The sequence below is a fragment of the Centroberyx gerrardi genome, chromosome 5, assembly GCF_048128805.1.
Source record: "Centroberyx gerrardi isolate f3 chromosome 5, fCenGer3.hap1.cur.20231027, whole genome shotgun sequence".
Classification (NCBI taxonomy): domain Eukaryota; kingdom Metazoa; phylum Chordata; class Actinopteri; order Beryciformes; family Berycidae; genus Centroberyx; species Centroberyx gerrardi.
The window spans coordinates 13,332,157-13,354,266 of NC_136001.1; the positions used below are offsets into that span (position 1 = coordinate 13,332,157).

The following is a 22,110-nucleotide window of genomic DNA, read 5'->3' on the forward strand; positions in this document are numbered from 1 at the left end:
GTACATTTGGGATTGCAGCATTCACCTGATTCACCTGGTTAGTTACTTCAGGAAAAAGAGCAGGTCTCCCCAGGTATTTTGTATACAACCCTTTCACCCTTGTTTTTTGTTTCCCCCCTCTTTCAGTGTTTTCTCTCTGTGTCAGTATTTCTCTCAACACTGCAAACCTCACCCTGCCCACGCTTGTTTCTTAATAAGCAAATTAGAAATCATCACCAGCAGGAACAACATAAATCATAATCTGTGAGATCTTGGACTGGCAAACAGAGTAGGTGTATTGTTGTTGTTCAGAGCACAAAAGCAGGTGTGTGTAAATGCGTTGTGTATTGTTTTGATGGCAGCGCCGGTTCTTCTTTGGCAGAGAGACAGGAGAAGCAGAAGTGTCAGCCAAAGGTGAACGTCAGATTAGTGCGTCTGAAATGACAAGCCTGCCAGCAGACCTGCTCAAAATGGCAGAAATGGGTTTGGTGGTAAAAGTGAAGTGATTGAAGAGAAGAAATTATGGCAATTAGGTAAGGGAGCAAAAAAAAAATTGGTGTAAGAAGAAAGAGGGAATGAGGAGGGAGGAGTAGGAGGACAAGGATGAGAGGGAGAAAATGGTGAGGGGGAGGATTGAGAGAGATGAAGAAGAGTTGAATGGAGAGGATGAGGAGGAGAAAGAGGAGGGAAGGAGGGGTTAAAAGCTTAAGGGGGGGGGGAGGGGTGTTCCAAAAAGGGGATGTTCTCCTTGTCTAATAATTGAAATAATTATGTGTAATCACCTTCCTCAAAAGACCATTTCTATACAGAGGACCAATAAAGGACAAATAAAAGCAAAGGTCCGGCCTCTTTCTGATAATCCCAGAAGAGAATTTGAGAAGAATGGCAAAAAAAAAAAAAACAAGGAGGAAGGAAAAGAAAAACAAAAAACACCCAAGCCATTCAATTCCCACCTTTACTCTTCTGCAGGGGATGTTTGGTATGAAAGACTGAGCCAGGGAGGAAAATTCACAACACTAGAGGACAGAGCAGGGTGCCGAAGCCTACAGTATGATAGATGAGATAATGGAAGAGCTGTTACTGGGGGAATCAACTCCTCATGTGGATCTCCGTTCACCTCTGGCTCTCCAAGCCGGTGAAAACAACTGTCTTTCAACGCGGCCATTAGTCTTTCCTGCTCCCCGGGCCCAGACTTGCCTTTACCCATAGGTCCAAACATTTGTTTACGACAAGAGTTTAGTAGGCAGGCTGTCATGGCAAGACCAAGAGTTGTTGAAACCAGACAAGAGTAAAAAGAGTGGGAGAGAGAGAGATGAAGAGAAGATAGATTCAAAAATGAAACCTATGCCAAAATATCTAATACTCTTGCCTAAAAAAACAACAACAAAAAAAATTTCTTGAGTTACAATCAGAATGGTTGTCACACAGATGTCAACGAATTAGCTGCAAATTTGGGAGGGAGGAAAAAAAAAACATTGCTAGCTTGTAAGAAGTCTTGACGCTTTGGACTTTTAATCTGTTTTTCCGCTGTCACTCATTCAATTCCTCGGCTGCGTGTCTGAGTTTTGAAGTCAGAGTCTGTCCGACTGAGCTCCTCGGTTCCAGCAGCGGGGTGTTTGGGTGGTGGGAGGAATCAGGAATTTTGGCACATCAGTCACATTTCAACACATCCACTCTTTCTTTCTCTCTCTCTCTATCTCTTTCTCCCTCTCTTTCTCTATTCACCCCGCCACGGCAGAAAAGAAAGAAAAAGAAACAACGGCATGCATGGCCTGGCGTAGCTGAACCGATCAGAAACGGAGCGTTACAGCTCTCAAACTCCCATCAGCCTTGTGTCAACCCACCGGGGGACCGTGAGAATTCAAAACACGGGGCCGAGCCAAAAACAAGAAACACACCGCTGTCCTTCCCTTGTCAGCTGCCTGTCCGTTACGTAAAGGTCCCGCTGGCTGTCAATCACGCTGCAGGATGCCGGGGTAGCCAAACAACCCCAGTGCATTATGTAAAGAAACAAGAGGGCAGGAAGGCAAAACAGCCAGCGTGTGAAAATGCTCATGGACGAGACCCAAAGGTCGTGTATACAGCTCAGGCAGTCAGCCCTTTGACTGTTAGTCAAATAAGCACCGGACCAATTTTGCGACCAAGGGTTATTTGAATGGAGCTGGGTCAGGCTGCTTTGTTGTGAGGGTTTTTGTGTTTTGCACCTACCGTATCATAAGCTGCTGTTGTGTGCGATGAGATACAGCATGCACTCTTACAGTAAATGACAAAAGGGAGAGGTTGCATCGCCGTACCTTGCCAAATCGTGTGGAGAAGGTTCCCGTGAGGAGAGAATGGAAAATGATGATGGTTTCATCCAGGTCCCAGATAAACACTCGCTGCAGTGAAATAACAGATATGTAATGTTAACCTTAAGAAAGAACATGTGTGTGGGTGTGAGTGTGTGTGTGAGGCAGAGAGAGAACAATAATTACTGGATTTAAGGAAGAAATACTGCGAATTTTCAAATATGTATGTGTGTGTGTGTGTACCTCTATATCAGAGTCCAGAGGTGGAGCGGGGTCGCTGACTCTCTTCCTCCCCCTCAACTTCCCATCTGACCCCCTTCGGGCCGGGACCCCCTCCTCTTTACCTGGTGTGGGGGGACTAGGGGGCGGATGGTACTCTCCTAGAACACACACACACACACACACACACACACACACACACACACACAGATAAATTACAGTTTCTAATCAAATACTCTCTATAAAAGAACCCGTTTTCCATAACAATAAGCACACAGGTGCTTCGCCATGCACTCTTTACCTGTATGTGACTCTGGGCTGTGATTGGGCAGCATGGCAGGGTGTTCTGGGTGCTGATAGGCTAGGGGAGTTGTGATGGCGGCGGGGCTGATGTTACTACTGGTCAGGTAGGGGCTGTTGTAGTGATGGGAGTTATAATACGGAGAGTACTGACTCTGACTGTAGCTGGAGTACGCTGAAAAGTCCTGACAACACAGAGACAGCTGCGTTAGTTATCAGTCACATCAAAATATGAAGAGTTGCGTTCCAAAATGAGACATACACCATTTGAAAAAAACAACTTCTATTACAATATGATTAATACACACACAGTTAAATCGTGATATTTATTTAAAGGATAGTAGCTAAATTTAGTGCTTAGTTGACCAGATGATTACAGGTTTACCCACTGGATCCTCTACATTTTTAGATATTGAATGACAAACAACAGATTTTAACTTTAGTCCCAAAATGGGACTAAATGAAGACAAACACAAATTACATGCATAAACACTGCAACAAAACCTAATGAGTGAAAAAGTGATATTTTAAGATCATGTGAATTGAATGCAATATCATATCACATCACACCAAAGCACTAAGTTTCCAAATGCAAATGAAAACATTGTGTCTATAGATTGGGCTGTATTTTAAAGTTGAGGTGAGGATACTAACTTGTTGGGTAGGGTTGAATGGGGTTGAACTGGTGATTGCATTGGTGCCTTGAAAAAGTCCAGATGAAATACCACCACCTGAGAAACAAAGAGGGGACAAAGGTTACACTTAAAGGCATTAACACATGAAGCAGGATAAAAACAACTAGAAATGTAAACCAGCGGGAAAACTGGCTACAAAATCTGCCCTGTATTGAGAAATCACCCTTAAACATAACTAATAGAGTTTCACAACATCTCCACATCTGATTAAATTATCTGTGAAGTTGTATGGGAGAAGTAATGAGCAGTAAATGCTGACTGCCCCCTCTGTGACAGGTGATTTATGGTTGAAACAACAATACAGGTGGGAAAGTCTCCTGCTGCTGCTGCTGCACTCAGTCTTATCAAGCAGGAATGTCTTCCTCCAGGCAATTTTTCCCACAGACTGGCTGTCTCACTCCATGTTGCTGTAATGTCCATCCTTATTGCTTGTCTGTCTTTGAATAATCTCATTTTTAATCTTTATTTGTTTTCCTTTTCCTTCTATCCCCTTACCCTCAAAAGCCATTTTTTTGTTTTTTGCCAGGCTGTCATTGCAAACATGAATTTGGTTAAATTAAATAAAATAACATAAAAAAAAGGAGACTATATTGCTCTATATCCTCATCATTCCTCTCACACCTGGGTCAAATAGCATTTGCAAATAATTCTTAGCATTTGTTTTAACCTGTATGGTTTGCAGGTTAAAATGGGTGGATTTTGCGAAATACAGTATAGGACAATACAATCAGTGACAAGAAGTTTAGATAATTACAGGCCGTTGTTTGAAAGTTGATTTAGTACACTTTTCTGTAACTGACCTTATCTGACTGACACTATCTGAGCTGTCCTGAGATCATTTTTAAAGATTTATATGCAAATACCAGATTCAGATCAAACTTCACCTGTTTTCCTGGCCATTGATCTATAGATCTCTCCTTGACTTTTCTAATATACTATATGCCATTTGGTGGACACTCAATTATGAAGTACCTTTCAAGTAGGCTACCATGTGTGCATACAATGTTAGTCTAGGTAGTGCGTAAAAAACTGTGTAGAATTTTACTTTATATCCTCCTGTCTCCATCAATTAGTTCATCCCTCTGCACTCCAAGTCCTCCTCCACCTCTCCACCCAGTCGTCCTTTATTCATTCCTTTTACTGCTCCACTGCTCCCTAACCACCTCCCTAACTCCCTAACCCCACTTCCCAGTCCTCTCGTTTACTCATCCATCCCTCCATTCCACAGTGAATGACAAACAGGAGAATAATGACTCAACAGAGGAACCACACTGAAATCTCCCAGGACAACACAACAATCTTCAAAGCAGCAAGAGGAAAAAATACAGGAGGTCTTTCAAGTAAACACCAACAGGCTCCCTTAGTCCCCATTTGGTTTCAGTTGTACATACAGTGGATGTGTTTCAGTGTTTTTTTGCGGTGCGTGAGCGTGTATGTGTGCATGTGTGCGTGTGTGTGTTGTGTACAATATAAATGGCTGGGACGGAAACATTCTGAAATTCTACAAACATTTGGTCGTTGTGGCAGCGTGTTGCTGTTTTGAAGTTTGCAGTATGTAAAGCTTAATGATTTATACATAAAAAATTCAAACAATTATTTTTGTTTGGGAACAGTGTCTTTCAGGCCCAAACTACACTCAAAAACGTTTCGTTGGTTTAGCAGATGTGTATTGGTAGATCAATGAAGGCTTTGTACTTCTAAGAGGCTTCATCAGTAGATCCATAGTGAGTGTGTTTACATGGACATTTATATTCCAGTATAATTTGGGTAGACTGTTCAAGAGTGAGAAAATGCAGTAGCCCTATACAATAGATGAGAGACAAAGCTCCTATCCTGATTATTAGAATAATCATAGGATTGTTACTGATTATAATAGCTGGGATATACATGGTGGGAGACTGGGGCATGTAAATACCTATTTTGCACTGTTTTGGCAGTCTGTGTAAATTCTTTGTCACTAATAATATTCAGAATATTGTGTAGATTCATGTCAGTAGGCAATGAATATACAAACATATAAAAAGCTTTTCTCAAATATGACCTTAACTGGGTTATGAGCTCCTATCTGGAACTATCTGTTCATGTAAACATACACATTGTAGCCTCTCTCCTCTTTCTCATCCATACAGTGGAAACAGTGTCCTACTCCTCTGCCCCCCCTCCTCCTCCCCAAACTTTAAACCTACTCACCCCTCCTTAAAACGCACCTTAACCTCTCCCCTCTCACACAGGAGGTCAATTTCACGCTGCTTTGAAAGCCATAAAGTCGCACTGAGCGAGTCATGCTATGGGCGCCGAACGACTGAGGAATGTGTACAGAAGAAACACACGCACACACACACGCACACACATGCACACACACACACACACACACACACACACACACACATAACCACGTGTAGGCAGAAAGCTACACACACGCACAAGCAGACCACATCTTGCATTGAGCATTTGTTTTTCGGCAAGACCCCTTGCCCATCTTTGTCTCTTCCTCTCCCTTGTTCTCTTGTTTTCTCTCTTTCTCCCCCCTCTCTGTTTCTCTTCCTCTCTCTGTCTATATGTTATATGTTTGCTCAAGCCTTTTTTCTCTGTCTCTCTCACACACACACAGACACACACACACACACACACACACACACACACAGAGACACACACACGCATGCATGCATGCTGTGTTGTTGGTCTGGGTGGAGAAAGGGGGCCTGACCCCCAGAAAAGAGGAGGGGTGGGGAGACGTCTGACGCCAGGAGTCCAGACCGCAGCTAATGGAGAACAGGTGTGGCAGAGAGGAGAGGAGAGGAGAGGAGAGGAGAAGAGAGGAGGAGAGGAGAGGAGAGAGGAGAGAAGAGGAGAGAAGAGGGGACAAGAGAAGAGGAGAGAAGAGGAGAGGAGAAGAGAGGAGACAAGAGAGGAGGAGAGGAGGCAAGAGAGGAGGAGAAGAGACAAGAGAGGAGGAGAGAAGACAAGAGAGGAGAGGAGAGGAGAGGAGAGCATGGCACTGGGATGGATGCTCCTCAATTTGGTGTAGCTACAGTATGTGTGTGTGCAAGTGTGTGTGACAGAGTGTGTGTGCATGCACTGGTTAAGACTAACCGTGTGTGGAGTAGCTGTAGAGAGCTTGGCTGGGAGGAGTGCTGCTGAAGTTTGAGTAACCCAGCAGTCCCGTCTGTCCTGGAGAGTGGCTCAGGCCTTCCTCTGTTTTAATGTCTACGCATGGAGAGATGACAGGGAGAGAGCAGAGGATCAGTTCATGTGGATTCACGACACACTTAACCACTCTGCAGAATCTGACATAACCATAATCTAGGCCGAGTTCCGGCTGTACCTACGCTGCAAAAAAAAAAATATATATATATATCTCCATCATAACAAGTCATTTAGTCTATTATTGAGTCCTAAAATCGTAAATTTTCTTAAAATAAGTTAAACAAATCAAAAATATACTGACACTCATTTCTAGAACATTCCTGAAAAAAGTGAAACTGGATTGGAAACAAGTGGAGTTATCTCTCCTCACTGGCAGATTTTTTTCTCTTGGTTTGAGAAAAATAAGATCTGAAGGCTGAATATGAGACTACATGATTTATTAAGATGGATGTTTTTTGCAGTGTATGCACCTTACCGTTACATTACGAAACTGTTACATTATAAAACAATTCTACTGTATGTAGGGATGGACTTCACTGGTATTGCTGATTTGTGGTGCTAAATCCAAAACTTATAAACTTCCAAACTATTGTTAAAGACACCAGGTAGCACTCATAGTGTAAACAAATCTCAATTTCACCAATTTATTTTGGTCATGTCACAGAAACATACTAACGACATAAACTAAACTGATGAAATTGAGATTTGTCTTTTCACAAGAGTTTTTGAACCTTCTAAACCAATTATCAAAATGACATGTGTGTGTGTGTGTGTGTTTGTGCGCGCGTGTGTGTACTTACTGTAAGATGGCATGCTGTAGCCCTGTGTGTGGTGAGTGTAAGGTGTGTATGGTCCTGCAGGCTGGATGGCGGGGCTGTACTGTGTCTGTCCGTACGCCGCCATGACACTTCTCCGCTCAGCTGATCTTGAAGAAGGAGGTAATAACGTCAAGCTTTTAAGTGACACGTTCTCCTTCATTTCTTTTTTTTGTCTTATTCCTACGAATAGGAGGACTGTCTTATCTTTTACTGGGAACTGACAGGACACAGAAACTTGTGGTTTCCCAACTGATTCCCAACTGGCTTGTTTTAACCTGCTTGGAGTTACTTGGCACTATCAGTATAGTCCTGATGAAGTAAACCCCAATCTTCTGCAGGTTAAAACAAATGCTAAGAGGTACTTGCAAATGCAAATGAACCCAGGTCTAGATAATTCAAATTTTTTCTATGCTACTGTAGGTGTTGCTATGTGACTGTAAAGCCCTATTTGAACTGCAGTACCCTTTTGCTGACAGAGGTAATCTTAAAAGAGGTTATACAGTAATATTTTAGCTTCAGGCCCTGAGCACTAAAAAACACTCTCAGTACTGATTGACGTGCAAATCTGTGTCTCTTTCATTGAAATAGCAATAATAAACTAACGCTGCAAGGTCCCTGCTGGACCACAACTGAAGAATCTGGTGAAACTAGAATGGACGGTTTGGGTCTTTGCTGGTTATTGCCATGCAAGCAACAACAACATTTGGTCTTCACAAAAACAAGGGAAGTCATGAGAGAAAACTTCAAGATTCTTGGTCAAATCAGTTCAAACCGACTTCTATAAAACAACACATTGTTAAAAGCTAAACCACAATGATCTTGGAAGATGTTGCATTTCCCCCATGATTTCAGTCAACTGGTATTAGCGCTGCCTAAACTTTGCTTTTACTCATACGACTACTATAAACCGACAAACAAATCATGCATTCCAGTTTTAGTTTCAGTGGCATGTAAAAACTCACCTGCAGTAGGTAAGATGACTTTGAGATAGAGACCAAGAAGCCCTGTGAATATCAATAAATGTTCATGGTCAGAAAATGTTATTTAAATAGAATGAAATCACATCAGAAATAAGCCATGGGATTTCATAAAATAATTTTGTCATCTAAATGGATCATAATTAACTGCTTCTCAAGTGTTAACATGGCATTAAATGACATCATTTATCTGTATATTGTAGGAAGGTGATTGCTGTCTCATGAATGATCTTTGTACAATACAGTAGAAACATGTTCATCCAAATCATCCAAGCTTCCACACTACCTGGTCACCTGAATGACCATAATGAGCGAAAACTGTTGCAATGCAAAAGCAGATCACTGGTGTCACAAAAAGACCTTGTAACTGCAATTCTGGATATTTTCATGTTTTTACTTACTAATTGTTTTACATGGTCCTTTAAAGGTAGAAAACCTGAAAATAATGCTGTTTCATTTTATTCTACAGAATTTTAGTGTAGTAACTTATGGAAAAGTATTGTAAATACATAATATTACTGTGCAGGTACTTGATGAAAGTCCCCCTAATACATAATGTACTTACAACAGTGTAACACCTCATTCGAATGGCTTCATTAAAACAGTGTTGTTACACTGCTGTAAGTACATTAAGTGTCAGGGAAATTTTCATACCTACACAGAAATACTGTGTACTTTTCCATAGGTTAATACACCAGAATAAGGCCATTTGAAATTGTTACCAGATTTTATTTTCATTTTATGTTCATGCAACTAAATACATTTCAAGAATGAGTGTAGTTGCATGTGTCATATTTTGAATCAGTCTTGGTCCAGAATATCTATATATTTTAGTGTCCAAACATTTCCCCTGCCCTTATGAACTAACCTCACTGAAACTGGGCAGGATATCCATCAAAATAAAGGTTCCCTAGGGTGACTCTCTCACACAAACAAACAAATAAACAAATATATAAGTATATACACTACCAGTCAAAAGTTTGGACACACGCATTTTTCTTTATTTTTACTATTTTTCACATTTTAGAATAATAGTAAAGACATCAAAACTATGAAACAGCACAAATGGAATTATGCAGTGACCAAAAAGTGTCAAACAAATTAAAACCATCTTATATTTTAGATTCTTTAAAGTAGCCGCCCTTTGCCTTGATTGAAAGGCAAAGGCTTTGGAAAGACATTCATACATAGGCATCAACTTCACTATTGATGTTTGTCTAAAAAACAGATTTCAAGCATTTAAGCAGAAGCCTTTAGATCAAAATGGCTTTAAGATAATGAAAAACATTCATTGAGGTGCGTCCAAACTTTTGACTGGCAGTGTGTATACCCCCCCGCTCACTAAAATGTGTGTGCACAATCCTGACCCTCCATTACCACGATGTTCAGATTAGTAGAACAGGATTCTATTATAAGGGCATTTCATTTGTTTGTTTATTTAACAGGCAGACTGGGCCGTTGCATTAACTTCCCCAGCTTCAGCAAACTGCCACTTTTCCTCTGTAGTGCCGGTCTTCACCTCTGAAGCACTTTACTCTTTCCTTTGTAGCTCTGTCCTCTCACCTGCCTCTGTGGAGAGAGAGAGCTTTATCCTCTTTATCCTGTCACAGTGCTGCTAGTCAGGTTCCTCTCAAGCCGTCAGCTCTCCTGTGGAAACAATAGCGAATACACGGCATCAGGACAGAGGTATGCGGGTGACTGACACATGGCGACGTGCCGCGGGCCGTGCTGCAGCAGGACGGGGAGAGAGGGAACGAATAATCTCTCTCTCCACGCACACAGTTCAAGAGGTGAAAAGGTTTTGGGATGGAAAGAGAAAGAGAGAGAGAGAGAGAGATAGAGAGATGTGGCGTATATACGTGATGAGGTTTATGTAAGAGCGTGGTCATTAGGAACCCGCTGACAGACACCAGTCAAATGAATGGTAGTAGGAACTTGACGGGTGACATTGTTTCCTGGGAAAGTGTTGAAGAATGCTCCACTTGTTTGCTGCTGAATCACTCTGGTGCTGTTTGGCACCAATACCACAGGTGTCATGTCATTCTGTATCTAGGTACTAGGAACAACCAGAACAAGGTTGCAGATAGAATTCTGACTCAATGTTCTCTGGAATGGAATGGAAAAATGATATAAAGGTGTGTGGGGGGTAATGACTAAGTACTAAATATTAAGTTCAGCAGAAGTTTCCATGTATGCTCAATGCAAGTATGTAACTATGGTACACAACTTTCATGAGAGACGACAAAGACTCCTGAATAATCATTTTGGATAGATTGGAAGCAATAGAAAGAGAGAAGAGGTAGAAGAGGAAGAAGTCAGCAAAGTAAGATAGGTGGGAGAGGGGTGAAAACAAAGAATATACACTACCAGTCAAAAGTTTGGACGCACCTGTTTGAATGTACTATGATTTTCATTATCTTAAAGGCTTATGCTTAAATGCTTGGAATTTGTTTTTTTAGACAAATAGAAATAGTGAAGTTGATGCCTATGTATGAATTTCTTTCCAAAGCCTTTGCTTTTCATCAAGGCAAAGGGCGGCTACTTTAAGATAGTTTTGATTTGTTTGACACTTTTTGGTCACTGCATAATTCCATTTGTGTTATTTCATAGTTTTGATGTCTTTACTATTATTCTAAAATGTGAAAAATAGTAAAAAATAAAGAAAAATGAGTGTGTCCAAACTTTTGACTGGTAGTGTAAATGGAAAAAAAAACAATACAGAGGATGAGAGATAGCGCGTGAGAAAGAGAGAGAAAGAGTGAACACAGGAGAGAGAGAGAGAGAGAGAGACAGAGACAGAGGAGGAAGTGCCAGGTCAGTAGGCTGGAGATCAAAAGGTCAATGCCACCTGAATCAGTCTGAGCAGGAAGCTGGACTCGGTCAGTTTCTCCGACAGCAGAGGCTTTAGCCCGCTAGCTACCGCAGGCTGCTGGTCAGTCTGAAGCAAGCTGCACTGGAGGGAACTGGCTGTACTGGGAAACTTTCAGGTAAAACATGTCCGCTGTCAGAGTGTGAAGCAGCAGAGAGCAAAACAAAAAGAGCAAAGGTAACCTAACTTTGGGTAAAGGTAAAAAAGTGACTACTCGCACTTCTGCTACATTATGACAATATAGTGAACTATTAATTTGTGCTATATGACAGCTAGAACAATTAAGTTTCTCTCTCTCTCGCTTTCTCTCGCTCTCTCTCTGTGCCTCTGGGCAATTCCAATCTGGCAATGTTGGAGCTAACTGCTTGAACCCTGACCTCGCTGACAACACGACAGAGACAGACGACAGTCATGAGTTATAGGGGCAACAGGGTTTACAGCAGTTGAGAGATGAAGGTGAGGGAAAAAAGAGAGAGTGGAGTGACTGTGATTGTGAGAGCCTGTCTGCTCCTCAACAGAGGCTTTACCGCTGGTATAATAAGCCGTAAAACTGGCCTCCACTTACAGCATTTTGTGTGTCGCTCTCATGTCTTTTTAATTAACAACAGCATCTTTGACAGATACCACACAGCGGAGAAAACAAATCACATGTTATGTCAGCTCCAGCTGATGCAGCCGCCCTCCCGGCTTCTCAAAACACCCGAGAGCGACTCGCAGTGTTTTTTTTAGCAAATAAATGTATTCCTACAACGGAGCAGCCAAGAGACTCCGCTCTGCAGCCAAAAATCTCCTCACGTGTCTGTATTAATGACCGTAAAGTAAACACAAATAAGAGGGACTGTAAATGTGACACTAAAGGGGTGATCTATGGTCACTGAAAGGCCAGTGTGATGTAAAGGGACGAGGAATCACACCGCAGAGAATCAGGGGTGAAAAAACAACAATCAATAAATTATAGAGAGAAACTAGTCAGGGTCATTTCTACTTCCATTTGTTCCCAGTGAAGACATATTCTGAACTCCATTATTGAACTGATTACATATCATAGCGCAAAATTACAGAATCATTTCCTTATTTGCTGCAATTGAATTTGAAATGTGAACTTTTAATCTAAACTTGTGTTACTAGTGTTTGTGTTCATTACCAGCCTTCCTATAAAATTTTCCACTTCAGAAATGCCCCTTAAACCTGGTTGAGGGCCTTCTTGCCACCCGAGAGACCCTCGTCTGCCCTCCATCACAGGCAGGCTGTGGTGCCGGAGAGAGTGACAGCGATCCCTCAGCACAGAGGAAGAAGAGGGCGAGAGAGGGGTGCTGCGCTTTGCTTCGCCCCGTACTTCCCAGGGATCAAAAGTGAAAAGGACACCCGTGTTCAGAGTGCTCCTGACTTCAGCTGCATCCCTGCGACAGTCCTGTATACACACACTCTCTGTCTCTCTCTCACACACACACACATACACACACAAGCACAAACACTGCCTGTGATAGTGAAGGCACTTCCTGGTTCAGGGTGAGGCCTGGGAGGAGGGCGCACAAGGCCATGGGAACCGCAGGACACCGGAGGGAAGATGAGCGGAGCGCGGCAGAGATGTGGAGGGCTGAGGCTTGTAACTGAAGCTAAAACAAACCCAGCAGGGCCACAGGGGCCACAGGGCCACAAGGCCAGTCCCACCAGCTTCACCTGGGTCCCGGGGTTCTGCTAGCCCACTGCTTCTTTCACGGGTATCAGATTCTCCTCTTTGTGTTGGTGCATTGCGTCACTGGGTGGTGTGTTGCGCTTAAAGTTGAAATGTCATATGATAGTAAGAGGAACACACCAGTTTACGGGAGACTGGCCTGTTGCTCAGCTTACCTGTTAAGTGATGAGATTATATAGCCATCAAAATCATCCATGTGTCCCTGGTAGATTGTTTTCTCTGGTGCTCCATGCTAACTCTTTAGCATACACTGTGTTGAGTGATAATAGGTGACTGGCATTATCTCAAAAGTGAGAAAATGAGAACTTGTAGCAGCTCTAAAGCTAAATGCAATGTAATCTTAAATGTTATTGTGTAGGATATGGGTAAAATTGACACAAAATAAATATATACAGTATATATATATATAAGTAACATACTGTTTTGAACTACCTGGGACTACTTTGCCTGTTTACAAAGGAAGTGAAGGTGGTGGCCGATGAGAGACTGTGTAAAGCTAAAAATCACTGTGCAGCAGATGAATGTTTGGCTGTTCACCTGAAATAGTTCCTAAAATAAACCTGACTACATGAACTACTTGACTTTAAATTTATGAATCTACAGGCCAAATAATAAAAACCAATAGCAACTTAATTAACCTTTAATAAAAGGTCTTCTTAGTGTATGCTTAAGAGTTAGCATGTAGCACCAGAGCAAATGATCAACCAGGGACAAATGGATGGTTTTGGTGTCTGTGTTCTGCTGTTGATTGGCCTCTTGGTCAACTTGATGAGAACATGTTGACAATCTCCAAAAACTTGGTGTATTACTTTAAATCCAAGGGCTGGCACTACATGAGTTTGCTGAATTTGCTATTCAGGATGTGTACTATTTAATTTCATTTACATTTTTCAAAATCATTTGAATATAGGTCAGGTATCTGTGTGCATGTGTGTGTGTGTGTGTGCACTTGCCCACATCTCTACATATGTTTACAGTATAAATATGTGTGCTGTGTGTGCGTCTTTGTGTGTCTGAGTCTCGATGTGACGTGTAGGAGTCTGGTTACACACTGCAGTGACCCTCCGATGGTTTGACCTCTCATTGAAACATCATGGTTCTCAATCAGCGGCTGATGGCTGGGCTTGACAAGGTGACTCGCCACTCTCTAACAGTGCCATATGGATCCCCACCTGGAGCCCTCAATTTGGACGGTCTGCCTAAGTGCCTGGGGTGGGGGTTAATTCACTGTCGCACACAAGCCCTCTCTCTCAGTCCCTAACAAAGGCCACAGAACAAGGGCCCAGTATTTGAGTTTATGTGTCACTATCAGGGGCTTCATGGTGGAAATCGGTGCCATCTGCCAGCCACTGGCCTCAATAGTCCTGTGACTGGCCTGGGCGGCCTTTGGCACACAGCAGGACAATTCAATAGGGCGGATTACATCAAACAGCAAAAGGGCCGCTACATGTAACCATTGAGCTTTCATATGTTGTGTCTTTTTTGCCACATGTCCATGTTCTGATGTGAACATGGTAGCCTTTGTTTAATATCAAAGCCCCTCAAAGCCATAACCTCTTCTTAGCAAGCAGAATGTCCCGTGGATGATTGGTTTAAATTCAACAAGCAGGTGAGCAGGTTAGAGGAACTTACATTTCCTCTAAAATCTGTAGTTATCAATTTTATAATTAATGATAAAATACCAGCCCCTTTGAACCCCTGCAAACTGTGTCCTGATAATTCTTCAATGTGCATTACACAACTTTTATCGCATATATGATTACACTACACACACAGAGAGAGATACAAGTACACACATTCACATACATAAACATATTTATGCGCTTACAAACACACACACACACACACGCACAGACAGCCTATGGCTTCACCCTTTGAACTGCGCAGCTCATAAACAAGGTTAGCTGACAAATTTCCCGACTGTGCACAGAGCTACGACTAGCTGAGTCTGCAGATTGGTCACACAGAATAAGGCATGTCTGGTTTCTGAGGACTTGGGGACAAAGCTTGGGAGAGTAGTACTGTCCAGTACACCAAGTTAAGACGAACTGTCATCATCCGTTGCTTGGCGACAATGTCAGTCATCAGTCCAATACATCAACATGGCTTTAATAAATCAATCAGAAAAGTATCTTCATATAGAGATAAGTAGTAAAGCGGAAAGTAGTATAAGAGATAGGCGTATAGAAAATGAACGTTTTCTATGCTGTGTGCAGAGAGAGAGGGTCAGACGTGCCGGTGGTCTGGTAACAGATGTTGAGGATTGATAATCACAACCCACCATGACCTCAGCAACCAGGGAATTCATTAAGAGGGAAGCACAGTCCAAGTCTGTGTGTGTGTGTGTGTGTGTGTGTGTCCAGTCTCCACATACTTATGCTGTGAAAGTTTGTATGATGCATGATGATACTATGTAAGCTGGACTCAACCAGCGTGTCTTGTCACTGCCAATAATGTCACACATGTACAGAGTCAGCAGGCTTCGATACCCTAAAATTGAGTGTCCCTGTTGCCATGAATAAACCAATCAACAGAATATTCCTGTCTGCCTGTGGTGTCCCGCCCACAGATAGAATGGTCCGTCAGCAAAAAAAGTATTAAAAGGTGACTGTAAGCTTCCCCCCACCCCACCCTCTTTGACTGAGCAATAGTAGGTTACGTCTAGTATTTGGGAAAAAATGATGATCCCAATACTAATCTGTGATGTTTTTTGTTGACATCAAAATGTACCCATAACCCTGTGCGAGTCTGACATTTGCCCTGAAGGCAAAAACCAAAAATGAAAGGAGTAAGATGTTTCCATGTGACAGTAACCAATTTACTGTAACATCAGAGAAAGCCAGGCATCTTAATCAGGTTTCTCATAGTCGGCATACGAGCTTACCTGGCTTATTCTAACTGAGTTACAATGTTTATATTCGTCAAACCCAAAACTGGGTTACTTGAGTAACCAGGTTAAGAACTATGCATGTACAGTAAACGCAGCCATTGAGTTCATTGATTCAGCCGCTATGATCCCGTAAACAGAGCTCAGTGCTTTGGAAATGTACAAACACATGGATAAGGTAGCAGGAAGATCTGCTAAAAATATGTGTATATGTAAATAGAGTATACGTGTAATATGTGTATACTGTATGTAAAGTATAGTTTATGGTGGTGATGATGACAATAATGATGATGAATCCCTTTGTTGGTGATTTAAATTCCACAAGAGACAGAAAGTGTCTGCAACTTTTTACTCAAAAAAAACACTGATCTTATACTGAAATGAATGAACAATGTTTACTCTAAGAATGAGTGAATTCACATTGACGGCAGCTACGAACAAAATCCTTTGAAAGAAACAGAAGAAATTATAAGAGCGGCTCCTATTAAGCCATGGCAGCAGTGAACCTGCTGTGTAACTTTAGCTTCCAGACTTGGTGGCCTTTCCTTTCCACTTGACTGACTCCCAGCAACAAGACTGCTTTTATGCCAGATGCCCCCCCTCGTCCCTCAGTAATCAAAACCTCTTCATTCAATCACACCAGTGTCTCTATCTCTCTGTTTTTCACCAGTACACACGCAGTGACTCTTACCACCCCTTCTAAATTACTTCTCAAACTGTTGCAAAAGAGTTTCGCTCTACATCCTTTTTTCCTTCGCTTCCTCATTCTCTCCGTTTCATTCCTCCTCGCTCGCTTTCACTGCCCCTATCCCAGCACTCACACCCTAATTATTTCCCCCAATAATATTGCCAAATCCTAGTTCGGTAGAGGGACCACCTACCCCAAGGCCCAGGCCCTGTCGCCCCCAGAACCAGTGCCCCGGGACGAGGGTCAGAGAGAGGGACAGCTGGCAGACCTCCCAGCAGCCTGGAGGAGCGGGTGTGGGGCTGGAAGACTGGGCTGACCTCAGTCAGATGGTGGTCTGGCTCCCAGGTAAAAACATCTGGTCCAGTGATGGGAGGGTGGTCGCACACACACACCCGCACACACAATCACACACTCAAGACAGACATACGCCTGACTGCACGAGAGCGCACAAGCCTTCTCTAATGAACTCACACACACTCACATACACACGCACACACTCAGACCTGGATCTTTATTAGTCATTAAGACAAAAAGGTTTGCCCTCCATCCGTCTTCCCAGCAGATGACAGCGAATGGCCGCCCTAGTTGCTAACAGCTGGCCAGACAGAACCCACTGGTAGCTGGAGTGCAGCTCACAGGCGTTACAGACGGACCAAGGTCCAATTACTTCTTTAATGGTAGATTTACTGTGTGTGTGTGTGTGTGTGTCTACGGGGGAGAAAGAGAGAAAGCAAGAGAGTGATTTACACCTTTTTGGAGAGATAACAATGTGAGATAAATGAGATGAGATACATGATATGAGATATATTATGAAATATGAATTGGCAATAAAACATGGAAATATGATGGAAATACATATCAAAGGGTCAAAGAAGAAACTGATGCTGAAGAAAAATTCTGACACCTAACAAAATACTCCCAGAGCCATCGACAATTATTAAATTCTCTTTTCAATGGAAAGCACCCAAGCGAATTATTAAGAGAGAAAAAAATGAAATATGGTCACTGTAGGCTATGCTGCTATGTGTGTGGCTTCCCCACTCTCAAGATGAGATAAGGAGAGCGGAGATAGCCAGAGAGACAGCTGTTGTCTGCTGACAGCCCAGGGTTTAACACACACACACACTCACACACACACACACACACACACTGGATCACCACTAGGCCTCCCTGGGTGCTCTCTGGGGCTTAGGGGAATAGGGGGGGGGGAAAGGGCGGGAGAGGAGGAGACATTTGGGGGAAGTGCGATAACTTCGGCCTCAAACTGGTGAAGCAGATAGAGCCAGTAGACCGACAGACCCACCGCCCGCCGGCTCCTTTCAATCCAGTACTTCACCAAACATATTGACATGATGACTTGATTCACACACACATGCACGCCTTCAAACACACACACACACACACACACACACAGAGGCTCAGACACACAGACACAGAGACTCAGACAGGCACACACAGGCACACGCACACACTTCCTTGGTATCACAAAACAATAGACCTATTGCCTCTGGTATCAGTGGATTAGAATGGGCCTTTATGGTAATCGGACCTCTGACACACAAGCATGAATTAAAAGGTAATTTTAGGGAACACAAAGTAAAGGTTCACTGACATTTGCAATGAGAGAGAAAACAAGAAAGGGGTCAGAAGCAAAGAGGAGTGGAAGCAAAACAAAAGTTCTACATTAATAATCCTAAAACAACTTTAATTGTCATCATAAATACTTTGTGACTTGCCACTCACTTGAAAAAACCCTTTCTTTACTTTTTGTCTTCACTACATTCTTATACTCTTGCTACAACTTTAACAAAGAAATTTTTCAAAGAATAGTTTGAGTATCTCTGGGGGTTTCTGGTTTGGTCAGACTTGCTGTTTGGGCAGACAGCTGCAGCTATCGGGCTACATTCATGATTGCTACTTCTGGAGTTGTATACAATTCAGAACCAGTCATTGCATGAGCAGAAACCTTAAACTGGCCTCAGAAACTGAAATTCGTGAATCTCTTTGGCTTCGAGTTTGAGTTGCAGTCCATTTTATAATTTGGTGTGCAGCTTGCAGTAGGTCTGTACATTATGTTGCTGCTTTATTATAGCCAAGTATAGACATTATGTGAATGTATAGTTACAATGCCTGAGAATAGAGAATCAGCCTCTAATTCTGTTGAACTAAAACCTCTCTGTATCACTTATAGAACACAGTCATTTCAATGGAGTAAATGTTTTGTTTTTAAATTTACATTGACATTGTGAATAACACCCAGCACTGCATATACTGTAGCTGTTGGTACTGGGATTATATCTTCATTTTAGACTCAGAGGGTTGATTGGTGACATTTTCAGTATGGGGATAAGAGATGGGTGGACACTACAGGCCTGCTGTCTCCAATGCTGACTCCCAGAGAGAGAGAGAGAGAGAGAGAGAGAGAGAGAGAGAGAGAGAGAGAAAGATGGGAGCGAGCTAAGTCACTAAGGGTTTGAAGGCAAGGCAAGAAATATAATGAAATTGGTGCAGATAAAGTCAGGAAGAGCAGAGCTTCCTATGAAAATATTTATAATTCCACAAACTTTTGGCTACAGAGGGGTTTGGAATTAATTTGTGTTTTCTTAAGAGGGGGTGCCTTGCGCTACAGGATGGGGAATTCTCCACAGCCCGGGACTTTTTGGGCTGCCGCTTATTCACAATTTATTAGAGCTAGTAATAGGAACCATGAAGGTTGAGGAGAGGGAGAGAGGGTCCCGGGCCAGCCATGGAGAGGGAGTCCAGAAATGGGGCCTAATGTTATTAGGAGACGAAACAGAGTGTTAAATCAAACACGCCCAGGCACACACGGCCTTCGGTATGTGGTCTGAACCCCCCCCACCCCCCACCCCCCTCAAACCCCTGGATGTTATTTGTGGGGGTTAAAATACAGGTACAGAGGAGATTTATGAAGATTTACAATCTGTCGCAGACCTGAATCTGATACAGCAACTATCTAAAATAAGAACACCATTTTGGCTGGACATTTCCCCTGCAGGTTTATTTCAGATAATTGACATTGACGAAGAGAGATATACATCCAATTTCTTTTACAGTAAGAAGGGTTAGAAATGAGAGTGACATTTTTGAGAGCTTGTGTATGGGAAACACATTTCAGTGTAGTTAAATTTCAAAATGGAGGAATACAGCTTCTATGCCGTGCAACAATGATGATACTGTGGCTGAATTAAAATGGAAAAATATATATAAATACACATATAGTACTACGAATAAAGTCCATTTACAGATCAAGGTGACCATAATTTAACAGTTTATATAATGTTACTTAAATTAAATTGAAAAAGGAGCATTAGTGATGTTGTTGATTTCGCATAATTCGCAATCTACCTAGCTGTTTTAAATATCATGACTAAACTCTAACAAGATTATCAAAATTATAATCAAATGTCTGATGCTGTCTGATGTCAGAATGTTTTAAAATCTATTTATTTATGTTAGTATTTTTGCAGAAGGAGAGGGTTAGATTCAACCTTGCTCTGGAGCTGTAATGATAGAAGTGTTTAAAGGTGATTTGAATGGTTGGCAAAACATAGGAGTTAGTTTCTAGTCTGGAGCCATGAAGGGGTCCTTGAAAAATATGAATACCAGCCTTTGAAAAATGCTTAGTGAGGCTCCCTTAAATTACTTAATTAGGGTCCCTAGCTGCTAAGGGGGTCTCAGTGATTTAGGTGTAATCTTCTGTACTTAAGCCAAGCAAAAGTGTTGGAAAGACCAAGAAAAACAAAAGACCTCAATCTAAGAGAAGCTCAAAATTATAAAGGTGCCTCACACAATTTTCCCCCACACACTTTATAGAGGCAGTGCTCACATGAACACACACAATAGATTTTGTTGTTTTTCATATAGGCCAATTAATTTGATAACCATTTTATATAGCCTATAATAAGAAAAGATTGGCGGATAATAAGAATTGAACTACTCAACAATAATGCATAACAGAAAATGAGCTGAAACATGCAATGATGTTCAGCTAAGTGGAACTTTTCTTTAAAGCATATGATATATGACAATCAGCCATGACACTAAAAATGAACATTTATAACTTTTAACTAACTTTAAGGAAATTAAGTGCATTGTATTTATGTTTTATAGTGCAATAAACTATAGTTTGCGTATCTATACTGAAAGAACAAAATCAGTTCAACAAACCTTTGCTGTATTTATGTCAGTATTAGGCCTAGATTAATATTGAATAAATGTATGGCAATTATTGTTTTGGCAAATAAAAATACATATAAACATACTTTTATAAAACAAATTTAAACACTGCCAGCCATTGAGTAGTAGCCTACTCGCAAGATGATTTTATTACTATTTCCTAGGTGGAGTTAATGTGAAAAATATATGTCCTGTTTTATTATAGACTTAACATGATTGTGCTTCTCAAGAAAGATTTTAAATCGATGCAGATGCAAAACTAACCGACTGAAGTTGAATGTGAGGGCGAATATAATCTAAATGTGCGTTATGATGACATTCATTCAAAGGATTATCTGAACTGAACTGATAGTTTAACAGTTAAAAAAAATCCCCATCCGTATAGCGCTGAAACACACTTTAATAGAAACATTTTCTCCTCGGAGCAAAAATAATGAACGGCCTACAGGCTATTTTAGTAAACCTTGTGGATTTAACTAAAACAAGCAGCCCGGTAAGATTAGCGACTATGAACGTGACATGACCAAAACAATTTCTAAATAGACCATGAAAACCAATTCCTTCAAGAGAGGCAGAAAAGTGATCGGACTCACCATTATCCCGAGTGAAGGAGATGCGAAAAACAAAGTCCGATTGTCAGTCAAAACGGTCGCCTCTCCATGCTAAGAAGTGACTCCGCAGACTTTTTGAAAGTGTCCCGGCAAGTCTCTGACAAAGCGAGCTGGACCGTGTGTTCAACGCTCGCTCGCAGCTCATGAGAAGCGATCACCTGAAATGCTCCAAGTGCTGACAGCTTTCTGCAGACAGACAGACAGACAGAGAAGTCAGTCAGTCAGTCAGTCAGACAGTCAGACAGACAGACAGACAGACGATCTCCCTTCTCCTGCACCTTCAGGAGCCTGTTTGCTTTAGCGGCGGTGGGGAAGTGATGGTAAGTAAATGACCGAAAATCTTCTGGTTCCTCCTCCTGAGGGTGTTCACCATGCGCGCTGAATGCGGCTTTGGCAGCGTGTGTGTGTGTGTGTGTGTGTGTGTGTCCTTGTGCGCGTGCGTGTCAGAGCGCGCCCGCGTCCTTCCTCAAGAGCCTTTATCTCTCAGCCACTCCTCTATTATTCACTTAACAGAGCTGCTGAAGCGCGTCGGAGTCGTCTTCTTCATCTCCCCATCGCTATCTCCCCTTTAAATCTTTGTTTGGTCAAGGGCTCTTCTCTGCTGTTTGTTTACACAACGACCCATCACCCCTCTGAAAGTGTCGGCTCTCTCTCTCGCACTTCAGATATGAGGATTTATTATTCAGCGGTAAATAACTCCGGGCTACTGACAGTTTTATCATGAATCATGGCGGCTTTG

General features: G+C 42.1%; 1 protein-coding gene across 2 annotated transcripts in view; it reads right to left on the minus strand.

Annotated features, from left to right (window-relative positions):
- eya2 (EYA transcriptional coactivator and phosphatase 2) overlaps positions 1-21,629 on the minus strand; it is a 29,561-nt gene extending 7,932 nt beyond the window's left edge. The window contains exons 1-9 of one of the 2 annotated variants that reach the window (XM_071903801.2): positions 21,354-21,629; positions 9,987-10,070; positions 8,409-8,450; positions 7,429-7,548; positions 6,575-6,688; positions 3,441-3,517; positions 2,788-2,971; positions 2,511-2,647; positions 2,274-2,357 (exon numbers count right to left, since the gene is read on the minus strand). In XM_071903801.2, the coding sequence (XP_071759902.1) occupies positions 2,274-2,357; positions 2,511-2,647; positions 2,788-2,971; positions 3,441-3,517; positions 6,575-6,688; positions 7,429-7,531 (699 nt within the window). In that variant the 5' untranslated portion in view covers positions 7,532-7,548; positions 8,409-8,450; positions 9,987-10,070; positions 21,354-21,629. Of the gene's footprint in view, positions 1-2,273; positions 2,358-2,510; positions 2,648-2,787; positions 2,972-3,440; positions 3,518-6,574; positions 6,689-7,428; positions 7,554-8,408; positions 8,451-9,986; positions 10,071-21,353 lie in introns of both variants that reach the window. The other variant, XM_071903800.2, reaches the window with a different exon arrangement.
- Positions 21,630-22,110: the final 481 nt, after the last annotated feature.